This window comes from Macrobrachium rosenbergii, chromosome 13 (genome assembly GCF_040412425.1).
Source record: "Macrobrachium rosenbergii isolate ZJJX-2024 chromosome 13, ASM4041242v1, whole genome shotgun sequence".
NCBI lineage: Eukaryota > Metazoa > Arthropoda > Malacostraca > Decapoda > Palaemonidae > Macrobrachium > Macrobrachium rosenbergii.
The window spans coordinates 20,892,954-20,913,226 of NC_089753.1; the positions used below are offsets into that span (position 1 = coordinate 20,892,954).

General features: G+C 38.4%; 1 protein-coding gene across 20 annotated transcripts in view; it reads right to left on the reverse strand.

Moving 5' to 3' along the window:
• Positions 1-20,273, reverse strand: part of LOC136844976 (longitudinals lacking protein, isoforms H/M/V-like) — a 188,928-nt gene that overhangs the window by 145,466 nt on the left and 23,189 nt on the right. The window contains exon 6 of one of the 20 annotated variants that reach the window (XM_067114475.1): positions 9,844-9,903. The exons of the other annotated variants lie outside the window; for them this stretch is intronic. Within the exon in view, the coding sequence (XP_066970576.1) occupies positions 9,859-9,903 (45 nt within the window). The 3' untranslated portion in view covers positions 9,844-9,858. Of the gene's footprint in view, positions 1-9,843; positions 9,904-20,273 lie in introns of those variants that run through there. 20 annotated transcript variants of the gene reach the window in all.

The window sequence follows — 20,273 nt, forward strand, 5'->3', positions numbered from 1 at the left end:
GTAAGCTCCCCTCTTCCCTTTTGAGTCTTATTTATGTATGGTGTGATATATTTTTACTTTATTTTTCTGTTATTTCAGGTTTTGTAAATATTATGTCTTATTTGATATTGCTAGAAATTGTTTGATTCATTACTTTGTAAAGGAAAGGTTAGATTATACATATATAAATTTTTTGGAAAAAAAAAAAAAAAAATCTCAGGATATGGAGGTGTCAGTATGTGATCCTTTTTCATTAAGTATTATGATTAAATTTAGTTTTTATGTAATTTGTTAAACCCAGTCTTGTATGTTTCACTTGTCATGAACCTCCTCTTGAGTATAACAATTGTTTGCTTGTTATTAAAGTTTGTGTTTACTTTTCAAGAAGGTTGTGTGTGTGTGTGGTCCCTCCCCTGTGGTTTAGGGGGTGGGGGTGACTTTGTAGCTTCTGTTCAGAGAACAGGGGATTGTTCTTTGGACCTTTTCCTATACGCAACATTTTTGAGTTGCTTCATGGATGAAGGATATTGCCGTGACTTGCTTCTTGGTGGTTGCAGCCTCAGCTGGTGAATTTCACTTATCTTCCGAACTTGAAGATTTATACCGTACCGGATTACTGCTATCTTCAAATTAGATGACCTCTCTGGATTACCAATCTGGAGGTCCTTTCGGATTCACCGCACCACCTCTGGTTCAGTTATAAAGCCAGGGGGATCTTGCTATCCCATGGTAAGGTTTTTTTGCCTTTGAATTGTGTCGATCACGGCTGTGAATTTGTTGTGGCTGCTTAGTTGGGCCTGAGTTGGTTAACCACCGGTTATTCTACTCCAGACATGGAGGATACCCTTATTCTTCGAGAAGAATATAAATAATTTATTTATTCAAGAAGCTAATAAGTGACAAGTTTATTTATAGGAAAATTAGTTTGTAACTTGTTAGGCTTTTCTTCCTTTGCAATTTTCCTACTCCTTTCTGGACCCCAATTTTTGGTTTTGACTGTTTAGTAACTATCTTAAGTGTAGGTGTATTTTGGGTGATTACTATTGAGAGAAAGTGATTAATTTATTACCAGTATTAAAGAGGTTCAGGTGTAATTTCTCATGTTTATTTTTGTGTTAAATTTATGGTTTTTTGTAGTGTTTGTTTACTCACCCCCTTGAATTCATTCTTGCACTTTGTTTATTGAGTTTTGGTATGACTCCACCCTACTGTGGACTTCATATCAGTATTATATGGATACTTGAAGAGGAAATTTATGAGTGAATTTTGGTAATGGTTAAACAATCCGTTACAATATATACACAATCGCGGAAAATTCGCCTGTTAGCGGTAATTTTCATAGAGCAATATTCACTAATTACAGGTACTGTATTTTCACATTTTTGTGACTAAATGCATTTTTTTGTGATAAAACTATTAAAATTTACACGTACAGGCGGTCCCCGGTTTACGACGGGGGTTCCGTTCTTGCGCCGCGTCGTAACCCTAAAATTATCGTAAGCCGGAAAATCATCGAAAATCGTCAAAAATCATAAGAAAACCTTACTTTTAATGCTCTGGTGCATTAAAAAGCGATGTAAACTGCATTATTATTGAGTTTTACATCAAAAAACCTTCAAATTATGATTATTCTGCGTTTTTGGGCCATATTTCTTCCGTCGGATCGGCGCGGAGCGTCGTAACCCGGAACATCTGCGTCGTAAGCCGGAAATAATTTCTGATGAATATATTTGAAAAGCGTCGTAACCTCGAACGTTAGAAGCCGGAACCGTCGTAAACCGGGGACTGCCTGTATAAGCATTTTTAGAGGGTTTTTCGGTGTTTGGGGGATTGTGGTACGCATCCCCTGCAAATACAGGGGGGTCGACTGTACAGTAAGTATACATAAGCATGGCCGTTTTCTTTTATAGTATTGAAGTCGTACTGTTTTCTTTATGTGTTGGTAAAAACAGAATACCACAAATTTGCTTTTTTTTTTCATAAAGCAACACTGTTTATTCACTAATTACTGTATTTTTTATTTTGTGTTTGTGACTAAAAACAGATGATGATGATAATTTACAGTGTACTTATAATGTAGTAATGCATCTATTAAGCTATTCCAGGTTGGGCCACAGACTGAGCATAACAAGTCTATGTTTCTCTCTCTCTCTCTCTCTTCTCTCTCTCTCTCTCTCTCTCTCTCTCTCTCTCTCTCTCTCTCTCTATGGGTAATGTAAGATGTATATGAAATGATATTACTGTAAAGTGTTTTTGGATGATAGAGCATATTGTACAATATTTAAAATAATCGCTAATTATTTTAATTTTATTTCCCAGTCTGCTTTTAGTAGAAAATATAGAATGAAAATAATTATAAAATTTTTAAATATTGTACAATATGCTCTATCATCCAAAAACACTGTAAAGTAATATTTCAAACAGAACTTACATTACCCTGAGAGAGAGAGAGAGAGAGAGAGAGAGAGAGAGAGAGAGAAGAGAGAGAGAGAGAGAGAGAGAGAGAGAGAGAGCATACACTTGTTATGCTCAGTCTGGGGTCCAACCTGGAATGAGCTTAATAGATACATTACTATAAGTACACAAATTTTTATCAATAAAATCGAGAGAGAGAGAGAGAGAGAGAGAGAGAGAGAGAGAGAGAGAGAGAGAGAGAGCATACACTTGTTATGCTCAGTCTGAGGGTCCAACCTGGAATGAGCTTAATAGATACATTACTATAAGTACAAAAATTTTTATCAATAAAATCTGTATTTAGTCATTAACAAAATATGAAAAAATACAATAATCAGTGAATAAATAGCGTTGCTCAAAAAAAAAAAAAAATTGAATTAATGATAATTTTAGAAACGGTCCATAGAAAAAAATCTGCAAATTGGTGAAAGTTCCCACAGAAAAGTGAAAGCTAGGCTCCACAAAAATCTGTGACAAAATGAAGTGTAACAAGCAGGGTAGTACGATATTTCACAATTTTTCTAATTTGTGTTTAGGTGTGTTTAGTTAAATTGTATAAAATACAATGATATTTTTTTCAGTAAATACACAAAATCCCTAGATATTTTAGTAATTTCATAAGTCCCTAAGTGAATCAGTGACTTCATGAATTCCCTGAAAATTTCAGGAATTTCATGAAATCCCTGGTTACACAGTCTTACTGTAACAATAAATATATATATATATATATATATATTATATATATATATATATATATTATATATATATACATATATATATTATATATATATATACACACACACATATATCATACTGTAACATACATATATATATATATATATATATATATATATATATATATATATATATATATATATTTGTACCATACTGCATTCTAAGAATACAAGTACAGTAACTGCAGTATTTCACTCTTCACTCTTCTCCCTTCCTCAGCAAGTACTGTCACTGGTAACTTGATGTTACATTTTACTACAAGGTCACAAAGGTTACATGATATGAAAGTAATGCAAATAGATAGCAAATGCACACACATTACTCACAACACAAGTTTAAATGTTCTTAAACATTCTGGGAATGTATATCCTCCTTTCAAGAGGATATGACAAGAAAATGCAACAGATACAACATTAACACTGATTTTGTACGGTTTCCTTGATTCCATTGTTGTTCTTTTCTTTCAGTCTTAAACCTAAATATATACAGTAAGGTCAGGAACTACACCACAAAAACAAATGACACAAGATGACACCTTTGTAAAGGTGAGAATTATATTCACCATCTGTAATGGATGACAAATCTACCATTCAACTGGATAAATAAGTGGGATGAAAATGAGGAAGCTAAAAAAATAGCATATCCAGAGAAGACTGGACATGGTTTGTAAATAATATTTAGTGTGCAAAACCTCATCAAATTGTTACCACTGTATACACAAAGTCTGACTAGAAAATATTGCTCTTGATCCAGTAACAACCCAGTAATTTTAAAATATCACACACAAGTTCTTAGTCCATATAGTATATATAAAATATGAGAAATGCAGCATTTCGGTGCCCTTCTGGAAAGAATTCTGCCTTTAAAACAACAGTGAAACAAACCTACATAAAAACTGAACTAAAGTGGCAAGTTTCTCTGGATATTAAAATGCTATAAACAATGACCTGGTGCCATCAGAACATTTGCCAATCTGTACGAACATTCCACTGATAGACACATCACAATTATCAAATCCAAGAAAACTGAACAACAGTGACCTTCCATGAAATATCCATCATAATAGCTGACCCATTGAGGAACTGCAGCACTTTTGCATAAACTTACCTGTACAGTATATGCTTTATCTCGTACAGCAAGAATATGTGCATTAAATCTATACCACTTACCTTTAACTTTAATCTTTAAAAATTTATTCCTTAATCTAATCACAAACAATTTATTGGATATACATACCTCTCAAGCCATAACAAATAATACTGGGTGTGAGATGCTAAATTAAAGAAATGCTTTTTTTTTACAGGATGAAATGATTTGCTCTTGAAAACAATTATTCTCACACTAATTACAAGTATACTGAAACCTGACTGTGATGCATGAATACAACAGCTATTTGTTTCTGACAAACAACCAGAGAGAGAGAGAGAGAGAGAGAGAGAGAGAGAGAGAGAGAGAGAGAGAGAGAGAGAGAGAGAGAGAGAGAGAGATTTAAGTTTCTCAAGAACCATAACACAGTACAGTACTGTAATAACTGAAAGAGAATTCATTTCAGCTTTCATATTAATTAAATAAACCTTTGGGCAACTTAGTACTGTACAGGTATTTGTAACTTCAAAAAGATGGACATGGTTGTGGCATGTGGAAAGTGACAAGGAGGACAGTTTTAAAAAAAAATCATATTGCAGTAATGGGATGTAGACTAGCTTGAGGACTCAGAAAGGCACAAAGAAAGAGCATCACCAAAAATCTGTACCAGATGGGATTTCAGGCAGAAAGAGTACAGATGCAAAGTGGAGAAACAAATTTTTAACACGTCTAACACTAAAGTAAATTGTAAAACCACTATTACCTAATTCTCACAATTTAAAAGTATGATTGCCTTTGGGTGAGTACTCAATATTTTGCTCTGACTTGCGAGCACAATATCTACATCATATGTTTAGGTATTTTATTAAGAGAACCTACGATAAATCTTTAACGATTCCCTACCGTTTTAATTTGCCCTTAGTGTTCCTTGACTAGGATATACGCAAAATACGGATTTTATGATTTGTGTCCTGCGTGGGTATTGAACACTCAAACTGCAATGATGATACCCTTCTCCAATCTCTTTTAATACCTGTATGTTAAACTATTTCTTGAGAATATTAAATAAAATGTATCATGAATCAGTGTAAATACTGAACAACTACAAAGTGAAACCTCATACAAAGAAGCATAAACGTGTTTGTATACCCTCGCCCATTGAGAAAATGTTAATTGTCATGCAACCACTAAGTTAATGAAAATGCAAAAGGGCTTGGCTCATGCAATGAGCTTCAATTTTGTGTGGTGAGGTAATGAAGGACAAGAGTATTGATAAGTTACTAGAACCTGCCCAACTGATCATTTTTAGTTCTTTTAAATAAAGATGCTGGTCTCGTAGCAGAGCAAAAATGGCTGCCTGAAGGATCATGAGGCATGACATTTTCACAGAAATGTAGCAATTTCTATTATCCTAGAAATATACCATGAAGAGATGAGCCAGCACACCCCTACTTTCACCATTTGCTGACTTGAGGGAAACTTGTTACAGGCTGTGGCTTGTACAAGGGTTTTAAAAAGCATTACCATTTTCCCTTTACAGAATATCACCACTGGTAGCTCAGAGCTAACGAGATGGTTACTAAGGTGTTCCCAGAGGTCCTGAAACATGGAATCATGCCACTGTTAATATCAACAAGCAAGTTTTGAGTATGGACGAGATTACTCTTCTGTAATATGCTTAAGATGTTCATCACCTGGGTAGAGAGGGAAGTACCAGGATTAAAGACTGCCGAATACTTATAGAATGAGATCAAGCTTAAATCCCTCATGACATTTTATTCTGAGAATCCGAGTAAACTGAAGGGATTTATCAAGAAGCATCTTCAGTCAATCTGGAAGACCAACTCACAAAAAGCATGAATGATGACAGCCATTAACCACAACTATGGGGTTGCCTTTATTATGCAGAACCGACGAAGAGCCCTCAAACTACAATAACACAACAGGAGAATTTAGAGCCTAAATTTAGTCATGCATGCCAAGACATCACAATAAACTATATTGTATATTACTGCAAAAACATAGTATACACTGCCCTTGGAAAGAAATATCCAGAGGTAGCCTTGGAGCATTGGCTTAGAAATTACTAGCTTCTGAATCAACAAACTCGAAAGGGATACATCATTAGTGAAGCAGAAGTGACCTGCCATAGCTGAAGAAAACTGATATAAAGACTCTGAACACTGCACTTCGAGAAGAATAATAAATGCAAGCAAGGATTAGATGTGAAGAGATTGGTTCGACAAGTGACTGAATTAATGTGTCAAAATTAGAACAATGCACTGTATAGCTTTTTTTTCTTTAATAACTATGTCTATACCTACAGTATTAGTATAGGCCTAAGTATAGCCCTGGCAGTGCTACCATCATCAGTACTAGATACCTATGACAGTGACGTTGAAATTATGCGATTTGCATTTACCAAAAACAATCCTTCAGCAACTGCACTAAGCAGGTACCAGAACATAGTAAATAAGATAGGTGAGGGATGGCACAAAACCACATTGCCCAGGAACTGACCTGGTTCCCTGGCAGCGGACTCAACTTTCGCAGGGCAGTCCTGAGTTTGAACTACAAAGAAAGAGCACTAATACCTTATCTCTCGAAGGGAAATGTGAAAAAGATCGCACACACTACAGAGGGATACGGAACAGTTCCTTACGATCCATTGGACCCTTAACAAACTAAAATAAGGTTCACATCCTAATGTAATGTCTTCAAGTATTTTCCTGAACCAAAGGGGAGCAGAGGGCAGGGCTGCAAAGAGTCTCTTGTCTACTAAAGGGTAGTAGAAAAAGGAGAAGACAGATTATGTCCTGACTTAACAATTTGCTTCTCAATCTATCTGCTTCCATTCTCTTCTATGACTAAGAAACTTAAGCTTAAGTCCTTAGACTACTCCCTACATTCCTCTATGTTCAAGATCACACTCTTGACCCCTGCAGCCAGTGCAAACAGGATGTCAGTCAAATTCTAAATTAAACATACTGCTGATACAGTAATCATCAACAGAGCCTGGTGTTCTTGCTTTGCTTCCAATGGAAGACACCCAATGAACAAATACAATAAATAGCTATAAGCCAAACCAGTGAAATCCTGAAAACCTTCCACAGCCGCCAAACTGAGAATCCTGACAAGCAACATCATTAAAAAATTACCTAGTGGAGAACAGGTGAACTAGACAGTAATCTGGGTCAGCCAGGCAATCTTTTAATTGAATGCCAACTCACATGCTGGCATGAAGATGTAGCTAGCTATCTTAACAGTAGGTAAAATTCACCCGGGATAAAATATTTGTGTAAGAAACAAACTCTCTCCAATCAAACATACTTGTGCTGGCCGCAAAAGGATTCCTAGTTTTACAAAAACTCCTGGACCCACATTTACTCAGACCAATCTCAGAATCTATTCAACTACTCCTTGCCCAACAGCTATCAAAGATCTATCAGGACAGTTAGACACAAAGACACAAGTGAATGTTAAACCTCCTACTATGCTTTTGTCAAGGTAATGTACTAAACTGTCAAGTTTATTCATAAAAGAAAAGATGTACTAGATTTCAGATTAAAAGACAAAAATTTTTTTTTTTTTTTTTTTTTTTTTTTTTTTTTCTTTTTTTTTTTTTAAAAAATGCTGCTGTCTTACATGTGCCTGAAATTATAGTAGGATGACCAGTCCACTTACAAAATATATTAGCTAAACATTATGATTTAGTGCAGAATACTAGTTCATACAGTAAAGCTTGTTGCCATAACCTTATGCACTGCATTACTTTCCAAGTGCAATCAAATTCACTTGTTTGACACTTGAATTAAGCATGTCTATAATCTGAAGACTAAATAGTGTATGGGAAAATTAGCCTAAAAATTGTCACTTCATCAGTTAGAAACTAGATATACAAATATATACTACTTGATCTTTGGTACTCTCAATACCATTAATGCAAATTTGCTGTGGGGCCAGGCTACTCATCACTCTTCAACTTGGAAAGCACAAGCCTTTACAGACCTTTAAAACAACCATAATATATATTCCATCACAAACCTGATGAAACATGTTCTCACACATTCATGCAAGAGCTCATATATTCCAACACAAAGCTGGTGCCACATGTCCTCAAACATTCATACAAAAGCTCTATTTTCAATCCTAAGAAGAAATATTCTACTGGAGAATTATCCGTTGTTCAGGCGAACACACTACACCTGTATGAAATATATAGTTGTTGTTTACACTGACAATCATCTGAACTTGGCCAAAAAATTTCAGGTTTACAGATACGCAAGACTGCTATCCATATTATTCAGGGATTTTCATGATTCTTCTTTGGAGGGGTGGTAGAGCTTTCGACTGGCACGCTGTTGGCCCAGCATTCGACTCTCCGAGCCGCCAGTGAAGAATTAGAGGAATTTATTTCTGGTGATAGAATTCATTTTCGTCATAATGTGGTCTTGATTCCACAATAAGCTGTAGGTCCGTTGCTGGAGGTAACCAGTTGGTTCTTAGCCACGTAAAAATAAGTCTAATCCTTCGGGCCAGCCCTAGGAGAGCTGTTAACCAGCTCAGTGGTCTGGTTAAACTAAGATATACTCAGGGATTTTCAGTATAAATACCTAAGTTCCTAAATTATTATGGGATCTCTGTTATCTTCCAACCTATGGACATCTCTCAGAAAGTTCCTCCTCATTTGTAATATGACCTCTATAGTGCATGACAGCCATGGAACTTCATTTAGTAGCCATGCCTCTTGAAAATCTCTCTACTTGCTTTATAAAAGCCTATTTCTCCACTGCACCAATAGTGCAAGCCTTACCTTTCTTTTGCCCTGTTTACTGTATTAACGGGATACTCTTGTTTACTGGTAATTAAAAGCCTTTCCATTTTCTTACTGCCATCTATATACTGGGTTAACAATGCAGTTTAACAGAGATGTTCTACCTACTTCCTCTCTTCACCATAAGATCACCCTGTACATTTTGGACACCGAACATCACCGTAAGCTGCTCTTAAAGATTTTGGACATTGACAATCCCTACTTTATCTATACCTGGCAATCCCGAGCATTTCAAGCTCCATTATTAATAAACCCAATAATATTCCAATACCCTTTATGCCTCTCCTGCTGCACCCACACTGTCAACTTACAGAATGCGCTTCTACCTTTACTTCTGCTAACTCTGAGTCCCAATCTTCTCTTCTCCACTCATTCTTCCACCTTTTAAACATTTCTAAAACCTCTTCCACTGGTACTGCTGCTGCTGTTAACACAAGGTCATCTGCCAAGCCTCCCTTTGAGAATTTTCTTCTTACTCCATACTATGGTAAACTATTGACTGCTGATTCCTGAGGACACCAACAATGAATCTGGATTCCTTGGATATATCTGTCTCATCACTGCAGGTCTTATCATACAGAACCGTCATTAATTTAACTCAATGTGTTTCTGATGCCTATAACCTTCATAATGCTCATCCAAAAGCTCTTCTTGGAAATCTGTCATACGCCTTCTCATAATTCACAAATATGCAGCCTATCCCTTTTTTAAAGTACTTCTGTTATTGTCTAATGAAAACTACACCTGTAACTTCTAATGACGAACACTACTTACAATTTACAGCTTTGCAGTAATGCTTTCACAACACGTATTTCCTACAAGAAAAAAAAAAGTATATCTTAGTTTAACCTGACCACTGTGCTGATTAACAGCTCTCCTAGGGCTGGCCCGAAGGATTAGATTTTATTTTACGTGGCTAAGAACCAATTGGTTACCTCGCAATGGGACCTACAGCTTATTGTGGAATCCGAACCACATTATAGCGAGAAATGAATTTCTATCACCAGAAATAAATTCCTCTTATTCTTCATTGGCCGGTCGGAGATTCGAACTCCCGGCCAACAGAGTGGTAGCTGAGAATGGAACCCGCTCGCCCAACTAAGAACTATTTCCTACAAGAGATTAAACATTAAATTCTTTTTGTTTCACTTAATTACCATCTAGTTTATGTCTTCCCTGATGTCCTTTTAAAATACTGAAGATTCTGGACCTTCCCATATATCTTCTTCCAGCTACTTCCACACCTACTATTCTGAATAACTGTTCCTCCTCCCTTTCCATCACACATCTAAACCAACTCAATCTTTGAAATCTATTTTCCATCTGCTGGACAACACAATTCTCCACAGCTACAACACTCACAATGAAATCTTTGCAATCCACAATCTAGGAATCTTAGCATTCTACCATCACACTTGTTATTTTTAAATCCCCCCCCCCCTTATTGTCAGTGTCCTTATGTCTGCTGCCCAAAGTAGTACAAGACCTGTCCACACATCTCAAGCCTTTGCTATGTTTACCAATCAGATCATTTTATTTACAAGTAACACTGCTCTTCCAACAAAACAAGGTGCTTCACCTCCTTCCTACCCGTTCCTAAAGGCCCAAAAGTGGAGACTTTGAATATTAACTTCCTTAAACCTCCAAAGTTACAAAACCATAATATATCCTTGCAAGCACATAGTTGCAAGTCTTCTCAGTGATGTAGCTCTCACTCAATTCCTGTCCTTCTCATAACACCATTGCCATGTGTTTGGTCGGCAACTTACTCCTGTTTTGTTCTGGGAATCTCCACAGTTTCTTCAAAGCTATTTTCATCACTAACTTCACTTTCTTCCAAACAAAAGTCTCTTGTTTCATCAAACATACATTCATCTTCCATTTGGAAACTCAGAGTGACATGAATGAATGCACATAAAACAGACACAATGGCTAAAATGATGTTGGGAATGACAGTTAATGTGCAAGCAAGGCATAGCTGTGAGCCGAGTAGCTCGGGAGATTCTCATGTTTCCCACAGGACCATGTTCAGTGTCTTGAGACCACCTACTCTCCAAATCCTGCTCATTCCCATTACAGTATACCACCCTACAGGGAAAAGAATTTAGGGCCTACTTGTCTCAATGTCTTAACATACTTGTTTAGCAAAACTTAAAAGGATGTAAGTGTACAAATTACAAATTGTTCCTACACCTATGCAAAACCCTCTGTCTTTACATAAGGGATTTACTTTCAGCACGAGCTGGAGCCAGCTGTTTAACTTAAAACAAGGTGGATATTAGTAGCTGGCTACCGACAGAAGAGGAGGAATCCCTCCCATCCAGATGGTACACATTCATTTTACTTACTGGCCGCATCTGAGACATACGCGTCTCTTCTACTGCCGGCCATTTGGCTTAATTCTTCATTCTTTTCATTTTTCAAGATAATTTTTGTTTTGAGATATACTGCCTATACTGAAATAATGCACCAAGTTCTATTCTGTTACATTTTGTTATTTTCGCTCTTTACTGCTGCGTAATTATTATTCTTACACGTTTATGCTATGTAGTTTTTCAACTCGCTTTAGCCTGTGAGCCTCTCTCTTTAATTCCCTCTCTAACTTGTTTTTGCCTTTTTCACATAATGCAAACCCAGCTTGGTCTAAGCCTTGGTGTTTGTTCTATTACAGCATATCTCTTTTTCCTTACACTCCCTAGGAGAGAGGCCTGTGTCTCGCCACCAACTATTCTATTTTTAGACAGCTTCTCAAGCTCGTTATATCAATCATCCTTATTCTACATCTTTTTTCTGTTTATTCTGAAGCGTTTTCGCTCTGATCAAGCAGAGTTTTTCTTTCAACTACACAATAAATTGGAATGTTGTAATGTTTTAGTCTTTCATATGATGTTGAGAATGAGAAACACTAAGATAGAGGGGGGGGGTTCTCTTGCTACAGTGTGGTGGTTTTGTAACCATTGTATGAGGCCTCTGCTTGCCATACAGCATGGATCCCCTCCTCTCATGTCACGAGGAAGAAGCGGAGGTTGATGTTGCAGGACCTTTAGACAGAGTTTCTCTTGATGACACGTTTCCAAAGCCAGTAGCTGTTCTGTCTATGGTTCTTGCTCTGTCTCGAGGTGTGTGTGTGTATTAACACTCCCTCCCCTCCTCTTGTTCCTATTTTGAAGGATGAGGATGAGAAGTCCTGGGAAGCTTTCCTTGATGAAATTCCTTTGCCTCCCCCACTCATTTTGTCGTCGTATGGTGTATCGCAGTTTCTCCGCCTTCTTTCTTCCCTTCTTGAGACACTGGGTGGAAGAATACATTACGACTGGAGGAAGATGACTCACCATCAGAGCTGCAGCCAACGAGCCGCATTCAGCCAGTTGTTTCGGTTCAGATGTGTGCTTTAAGAGCTACTTCATCCCCCCCGCTTTCAATGCTGAAGTTGCAAAGGTCAACCCTTCTCCTTCCATGTTGGATTTGCAGAAGTCAAGTCCTCTCCTTCGTCGTTCCTGTAGCCCACAACCATGTCTTCCCCAAATGTACCTCCACTATTGTGCGTCTGCCATCAGTGCTGCTCCTGCCCAGATTGTTGTCTTTCCCCTTCCTTCTGATGACCTTTGGGACATAGCGAGCGTTTCTTCAGTACCAGAGTACTATCTAGCATACTAGACTTCTCTTCCCTGCTTTTTCCTTTGAGAACAGTTCCTGGTTGCCATTTTCAGCGATGCCTTACATTGTATGAGGAAGAAGAGAGAGGCCTAGGGTAGGCTGATGTAGCCTTGACCTTGTCACAATGTTGCACGGACATGACTTTTTTTTTTTTTATGTTACTGCAGTTTTCTGATCGTCCTTAACCAAGATTTGCTGCACATCCGTGCAGATGTTGCACTGGCATGTCCTTTCTACAATTGCTGCATGACCAAGATTCAACACTTTGGTTGTTTTCACTGTTTTCTTCCATCTCCTGTCTATGGACATACACTTGGAGTTTCTTCTACTTAGCCTGTGCGAGTGTCAACTAAGTGGACATTTCTTTATTCCTTCACATTCCGACTCAAAAACGTTGATACGGATGGGCACTTCCAAGGCCGCAGCCCCAGCCACGTTCATGTGGAGGTTTAGAGGAGAACAAGACAGCTCTTCTGAGTTTTTTCCCTTTTCATGTGAAGGTTGTGTAAAGGGTGGATCATTCTTCAGAGAATGTATCCCGCCACAATGATTGATTAGACGGTTGGCTTACTCCCCCCCCCCAACCTTTACGAGGCTGCAATCAAGATCATCACAATCCTCCATGGGTCTGTGGGATGCAACTCCGCTCTACCTTTTAAGAAGAGTCCCAAACGAGACTGCCCTTCTGAGAGCAATTCTACCTCTACAACACCAATGTTCATGTGAAAACTGGGCATGTCTTTTCTTCCCTCCCCTGTCCATCCAAATGAAACCATGTTCATCCATGGGGATTTAGACAGCAGTTTCTTAAAGCATTTAATGTCCATTTCCGGTAATGATCATGTCCAAATGAATTGGATCGTTTTCCCAGACCCTTACAACCATTGTCAATTGAGTGACATCTTTTCATGACTGTGTTCATCCACAGGTACTTCGACATTATACAGGTAGGATAGAATTTTAGCTTATTTGTTCCTATCAACTAGGTTGTTCCTCCACGTATACAAATCCTCAGTTTTTACAGATGGTAAAGTATTCCCATATGTAAAGGTCTAATTGTTTCTACTCAATCCTGGTGTTATCATAGGATGAGACGTAGGCCACGGCCACAAGATATTTGGATCGACTCGAATATATTCTGCTGCTCCCCCTCTGGTTCCCTCTTCCTCTCTCAATGACCTAGTTGTATCGTTGGCTGGAGTCATTTGAAGTCTTTGTGTCAAGTGTTCGGAGGCTTGTGACTCAATCCATTTATGGGGTATACAGGGAGCCAAGAGCATGCCAGGTAGAAAAGTCAAGTGCTAGGATCAGTCCTCTCCTTTTTCAAGTCACCTTCAGAACGATACACTCTGGGATCAGTTTTAGCCAATGGCCGTTGTTCAACCAAGTTTTGCAATAGATTCGAAAGGTACCAATGATTTCTTCAGTCCTTTTGGATCACAGAAACATGGTAGGTGTCCTTTTCAACTCCTTCCCTTTCCTGAAAGTCAAGTAAGGTTAAGAAGAAGAATAAGATGCTAAGACTGCTTTCCTCCCCACTCGCAGCCTCTGGTGGGGAGTGCAGCTAGTTTCAACGGCCTAAGTTCAAGACAGAAACGACAGTTCCCTGCTTGCAACCATCAAGGAGCCAGACTTGATTATTTCGTTGGGTAGAGGAACGAGTATTTCCGAATACTTACCCATCAATCCTTCCACAAATTCCTCTGCTTCATTTCCAAGGAGACTTCGTACTTCTCCAGAGTGGATGGTTCCATGCCTAACTCTGTTTGTATGTTTCTGGCCTCTCCACAAGTTTTTCATTTGACTCTTTACTTTAGCTTGGACTAAGGCACCTTCATTCAGGGTACGTCTCCTGATGTTTAAGTCTATCTTGGACAGACAGACTTCTTGGTTTTGGTCGGGGCCTGAGAGTTACATGTTCCAGAGAAGTCTGATCTCTCACCCATGCAAGAACAGTATCTGCAAAATTAACAGATACAATAGCAAGGTTGTCCTTGTCTCGGCAGGGGCAACTGGCTCAGCAGTTCCAAGTCCTTTTTTGTTCTCCTTTCACAACCGAGGGGCCAGTTCTTCATGGGCAGTTTCTCTTCCTTCATTCACTTCATGCAGATTGAAGGGGTTCTGGACTTTAACAAGGTTTCCCCATTCCTTCCCATCCTCTCTGAGAGAGCTGAGACAGGACTTAGTCTAATGGTTAAACAATAAATATCTCCTTGGAGTGCTGTTACACACTTCCCCTCTGGAGATACTTCATGCCTCAAGGCATCAACTGGAAGGCAGTCACCTGCATTTCAAGAGGTAATGTTAAGATAGGTTAGGTTGGATACTTAACCTAACCCAACCTAGCCTGGCCTAACCTTACCAAGCCTGCACTTCAATATCCTGGAACTTCATGCCTCATGGCATCAACCAAAAGGGAGTCACCTGCTCTTCAAGGGGCTAGGTTGGGTTATGTTAGGTTGGTTAATTAACCCACCCTAGCCTAGCCTAACCTGACCTAATCTGCACCTCGATAACCTGAATCTTCCTAGCTCTCCAAATCTCAGGATCTGAGGACAGGCGTTCCATAGTGTTAAGGAATGGTACCATGGTAGTTCCTTAGTCAACAAGAGGGGTGGAGCTAGCATCCTATCATCTCTTCAACTGACGGTGTGGGCGCATGGGTCTCCAATAGCACACTCAGCACAGTGGTCAACCAGACACACTCCAGGATGATGGCTGTATAACTGACAAGTTCGGTCACTAGGGTTGCTCTTACTGACAACTGGTCTTGACACCTCAATGTTTTGAAGAATTGTTAGATCTAGGAAGGTGGTCAGGTTAGTCCTTTAATCTTGACACACTGAAGCTGTTATTGTTCGGCTCTGTCTTTACAGACTGTGGGCATAACAGCCATTGTCCATAACACTGAAAATATCACTTCTTGTCTGGTAAGCGAAGTTTAGCAACGATTGGGTCTGGTCAGTACTTGGATAGGTGATGACCTGGGTACACCGGATGCTGTTGAAATCTAGGAGTCGCCTTTCGCATCCATGGTTAGAAATGTTGGGGCTAGTTATTACTTGGATGAGTGACCTCCTGGGAACTTCAGATGTTGTTCGCGTCTAGGAGACGTCTTTTGCATCCAAGATTCAATCTTGAGTCTATGACTTTCCGTCGTTCAGCCCAATTCATTGGGAGATCAACAGTGTATGAGCACTCCATTTCTAAAGGACCTAAAGACTACCAAGTGCCCGAAACCTTTTGCATTACCACCTAAGACTTCACCTCCAACTAGTGCCAAGAACTTGCTTTTGGTTCTGTCTTTGCCAAGAAGTGGTGTCTAGGAGCTCCGTTTCTTTTGAATTTGTGTATGATCACACAGACGTACTCCACAGTTGACATGGTGGACAACAGTACGTTCCGGGTGAGATTTCATAAGGTCAAGGGTATTGGTCTACCCCTAGCATCCAGGGAGAACCCGTCAGACAGGCACTAAAGACAGGAATGTGGTCATAACAGACCACAATTGCCTCCTTTTTACCTTCGGGACATTGCCCATGGATCCTCAGACTTTTTCCCCTGGGTTCTATGGTGGCTGCTCAAAAGTCATGTAGATCACCCAGCTCTTGAGGACAGGTAGCATCTCGCCGAAGGTGTACGGCTGCAAAGAGGTGTGAGTGGGACAAGCCTCCTACCTTCTCTTTTATACCCTTCTAAGGGACTGTTAGCAAACTGTCATGTGTTGGACGGGCATGATGCAGGTGTTCTAGATGACTGAGTATCCTGTCTATAATCTAGCTCTTTTTGGATTATCAGATGCAACTCCTGCCCTCTTTCCAGCATGGGGAGAGAGGGACTGGAAATGAACGGACCCGTTGGTCATCTTCAGCTATACTGTCCCGACAATACGGTTCATCCAAGCTTATCTACAAATCAATAACATACCTTCCATTTATTCGAAGGCCCAGAGGTCTGGCAGTTGAACATCACACATGTTCAACAGATCAAAGGCATGGGTCTCCTCCATTTGATCTTACATGACCAGGAAAGAGGCCCCAGGTGAGGCGAACTACCAGTCAGTTCAGAGATTGAGCCAGAGTCCTCCCACTGAGGAGTAAGTCTCCCATATGTAAAGACCGAACAAATGACAAATTTTAAAGTAATTTGTATTTTTCCTAGCATACAAATCTGAGATCTTTACATATATGGCCCAACTCTAGCCACCCCTCATTCTGCTTCCTCAGCCAAAAGGTAAAGTGATTGCATACCATCTGGATGAGTGGGATTCCTCCCTTTCCGTCGGTAGCCAACTACCAATATCCACCTTGTTTAAGTTAAATGGCTGGCTCCAGCTCACACTGAAAGTGAATCACATATGTAAAGACCTCAGGTTTGTATGTTAGGAAAAATACATATTTTGAAAATTTGTCAATTTTATACAGTAATTACTTTTACTCACATGGTTCTGTTGTGAGCCAAGATTGCTACTTGGTTCCACCTTTGAAACTCTTTGGATTTCTAATTCCATTAACCAAGCCTACCCAACTAAATAGTGATTTAGGATGAAGTGTATATAATAGCTGTGTTGTGAAACAAATGTAATTTTTTTAAAACCAAATTTTAACATTCAAATGTGCAATAAGGAGTGCCTTACTTCCTACCTTACCCCTCTCACAGTTAGTGTTTAAGACAACATGCAGGTGAGTTAACTGGCTGTGATAGAACCAGGATTGATTGGTGTATAAACACAATTACCTGTTGGATACTTTACTTCAAAACTCTCATTTTGCTTTAGTCTCAAAAGGCATGAGTTCTTATCTTTTACTATCATTTGACAAATTGAGATGCTAAATTTTTACCCCCATCTCTTTATTAGATCATCACCTTTAGTCAACAATAGTCACTTATCTGTTATCTGCTGTCTCCCACTTTCTTATCCAAACAGAGAATTATGTAATAAACCTCTGTGCATACACCCTGCTCACTATTCTTATTAACTGTCTTGTCTCATTCTTGATCAACCAGTATCAAGAATCCATTTCCAGTTAATAACTGTCAAAGGCTAATCATTTTACTGTTTAAGATGTGTCTTGACTGTGTATGACTGACAGTAGAAAGTCAATGAATACTTCAGATTACACATACACAAACTAAATTCATTACCTGTGCCTTAAACCTTGTCATTGAAGCATAAAAACAACACATCTCTCACTGATGCACACTAGTTCTCTCCTTTGCAACATCTTCAATTTCCATTTAAACCAAGCATTAAAGCACTAAGATTGAACATCTAATGTCACCCTGCTGTGAAAGCACCAAATCTGGCAACAAGCCAGTTATAAAATTTTAGCCCCAAAATAATGTATTCAGTGCCATGCTGGCTATCTTCAAATAATGAGACAAGAAGCTCTACCACCTTTCAGTGTGAAAAACCTTAAAAACAATCACAAAGCATTTACAGCTTAAAACTGTTAAGCATACTACAAAATATATAGGCACACATAAAAGGTAGACTTTTATACAGCCATGACAAAACTTCAAACAAGATCAGCTATGTATTTTCACAATCATATGCATTAATATAAAGTAAATAATGATTTACCTTCTCTTATGTGTATATTTAATGAATATATGGCTTGAGAGGTATATACAGTACATAAAAAATAATATACGTGTATTGGCTATCAAATACAACAACAAACTGATTTCCTTTGAATCCAAAAGATTTTACATTATTAATAACAAGGAAAAACATTTTAAAAATACAACTGTAACAGACACTTACATCTAAGGTGAAGACAATTATCTAGTGCAATCCTTCTCTGCCACTATAAAGGGTAAAAAATTTTCCTAAGGTTAGCTTTAAGAAAGTAAATAGTTTGATGAATACCCACATATCAGGCTTATCATAAGGCTTGCTCAGCTCATTTACTTTTAATACGAGGCGAGAATTAGACCACGGTAAAGAAGGTGGAGAGCTAAGTAGGAAAAGACCAAGGTGAAAGGATGAAAAGTAAAAGGCTGAAAGCAATGCAGCTGGTGGTTTATGGGACTGTAAAGATCAGTAGAGTGTACTGTCTACAGAGTGCAATACCAAAGCTCCTTTACGTGGTGCCTCTACAGAGGATCACCGTAAAGGTTTCTACTGCTGAGGATAATAATGACATGACATTGACATTTCACATGATGAAAACCACTTAAAACCACAAATCACTTGAACTAAATATTTCTACAGTTAAACAACCTATCTTCAAACAGTGAATGACCATGAACTTTTGATCTGACTTCCACACAGTTGTAATCTATGTAAAAAGTTACTTTTGTCTTAAGTTTGCAGTGATATACAGACTGGTAAAAAAACAAAACTTGAGTATTGCAGAAATTACTCATGAAATTTAAGCTATAAAACCAAGTACAGTAGAGTCTTTGGCACTTTCAGCCACTGAGCAATAAGAGTGAAAGAGGGAATTGGACTGATTAAACAGCATGAAAAACAGATCCATAAAATATAATTAAAAGGATGTCAAGGTGAAACTGGAAGAAAACTCTATAGCTGCACTAAGAAGTACAGATGGAGAAGTTGGACAGCAAGATGGAAGAAAGTTAGTGGGAATGGATGTAAGTTAAACACTAAAAAGTGGATGCACCTAAGGGTTCAAGGGGTTAACACCACTGAGTAATGCCAACTGCACAGAGTAACATGCAATGATGGCATTTAATCTCAACAAGGAGAACACTAGTACAGTACTATTGGCTCAATTAGTAAATAAGCCAGCTTCAACATAAATCTTTGGAGTGAGTAAAAAGCTATAATGTATGATTGCAGAATGACTGACTTTACTTCTGTACACAGGCATCATAACAAAATGGCTACTCCGGCAGCTTTGAAATCAGGCCTCCCCATTCCCACCTTCAAAATGTCAGTATGAAAACAACACAGCATATCAGAAGTCAAAAATTCTTCTGACAAACTAGTCTACAATTACTTCAACCCACAACGATATTTGACCATTTCATCTATATTTCACTTTCACTATTAGTCTATGCTTAGCTTTTACATAAAAAATATAATAAATTATCTTTTAAAAGCCATGCTCAATAGCATTTAATATAAATTTCTGGTCCAATTCCTTGACTTAACTTATAAAAGTAAAAAATTTTAAAAGTAAAAAATTTATCTAACAGGTCCTGCTGTCAACGCTTGAAAAACTTTCCTTAGTGTTCACCTATACTGAAGTCAACAATGAAAGCACCCCATACATTTTTTTCACCCACCATACCCTGAAAAAGGGCACTTATGGTTGTTCCATTCTCATCTCCTCACAAATGTTTACAGTCTTCATAATTCTATCTAAAATAATTATAAATTGGATGCAAACCCACCAATTCTCATATTATTTCTGCTTACAATTGTGAAACTGATAGTTAATAGTGCAGCCAACAGACTGCTAAAAGTCTCTCTCTCATACAATGGTAACATTGTTTCTATAACAACCTGTCAGCTCTCTAGCTAATCCTCCCAAAACTTTATGAAGTTAACCCTTAA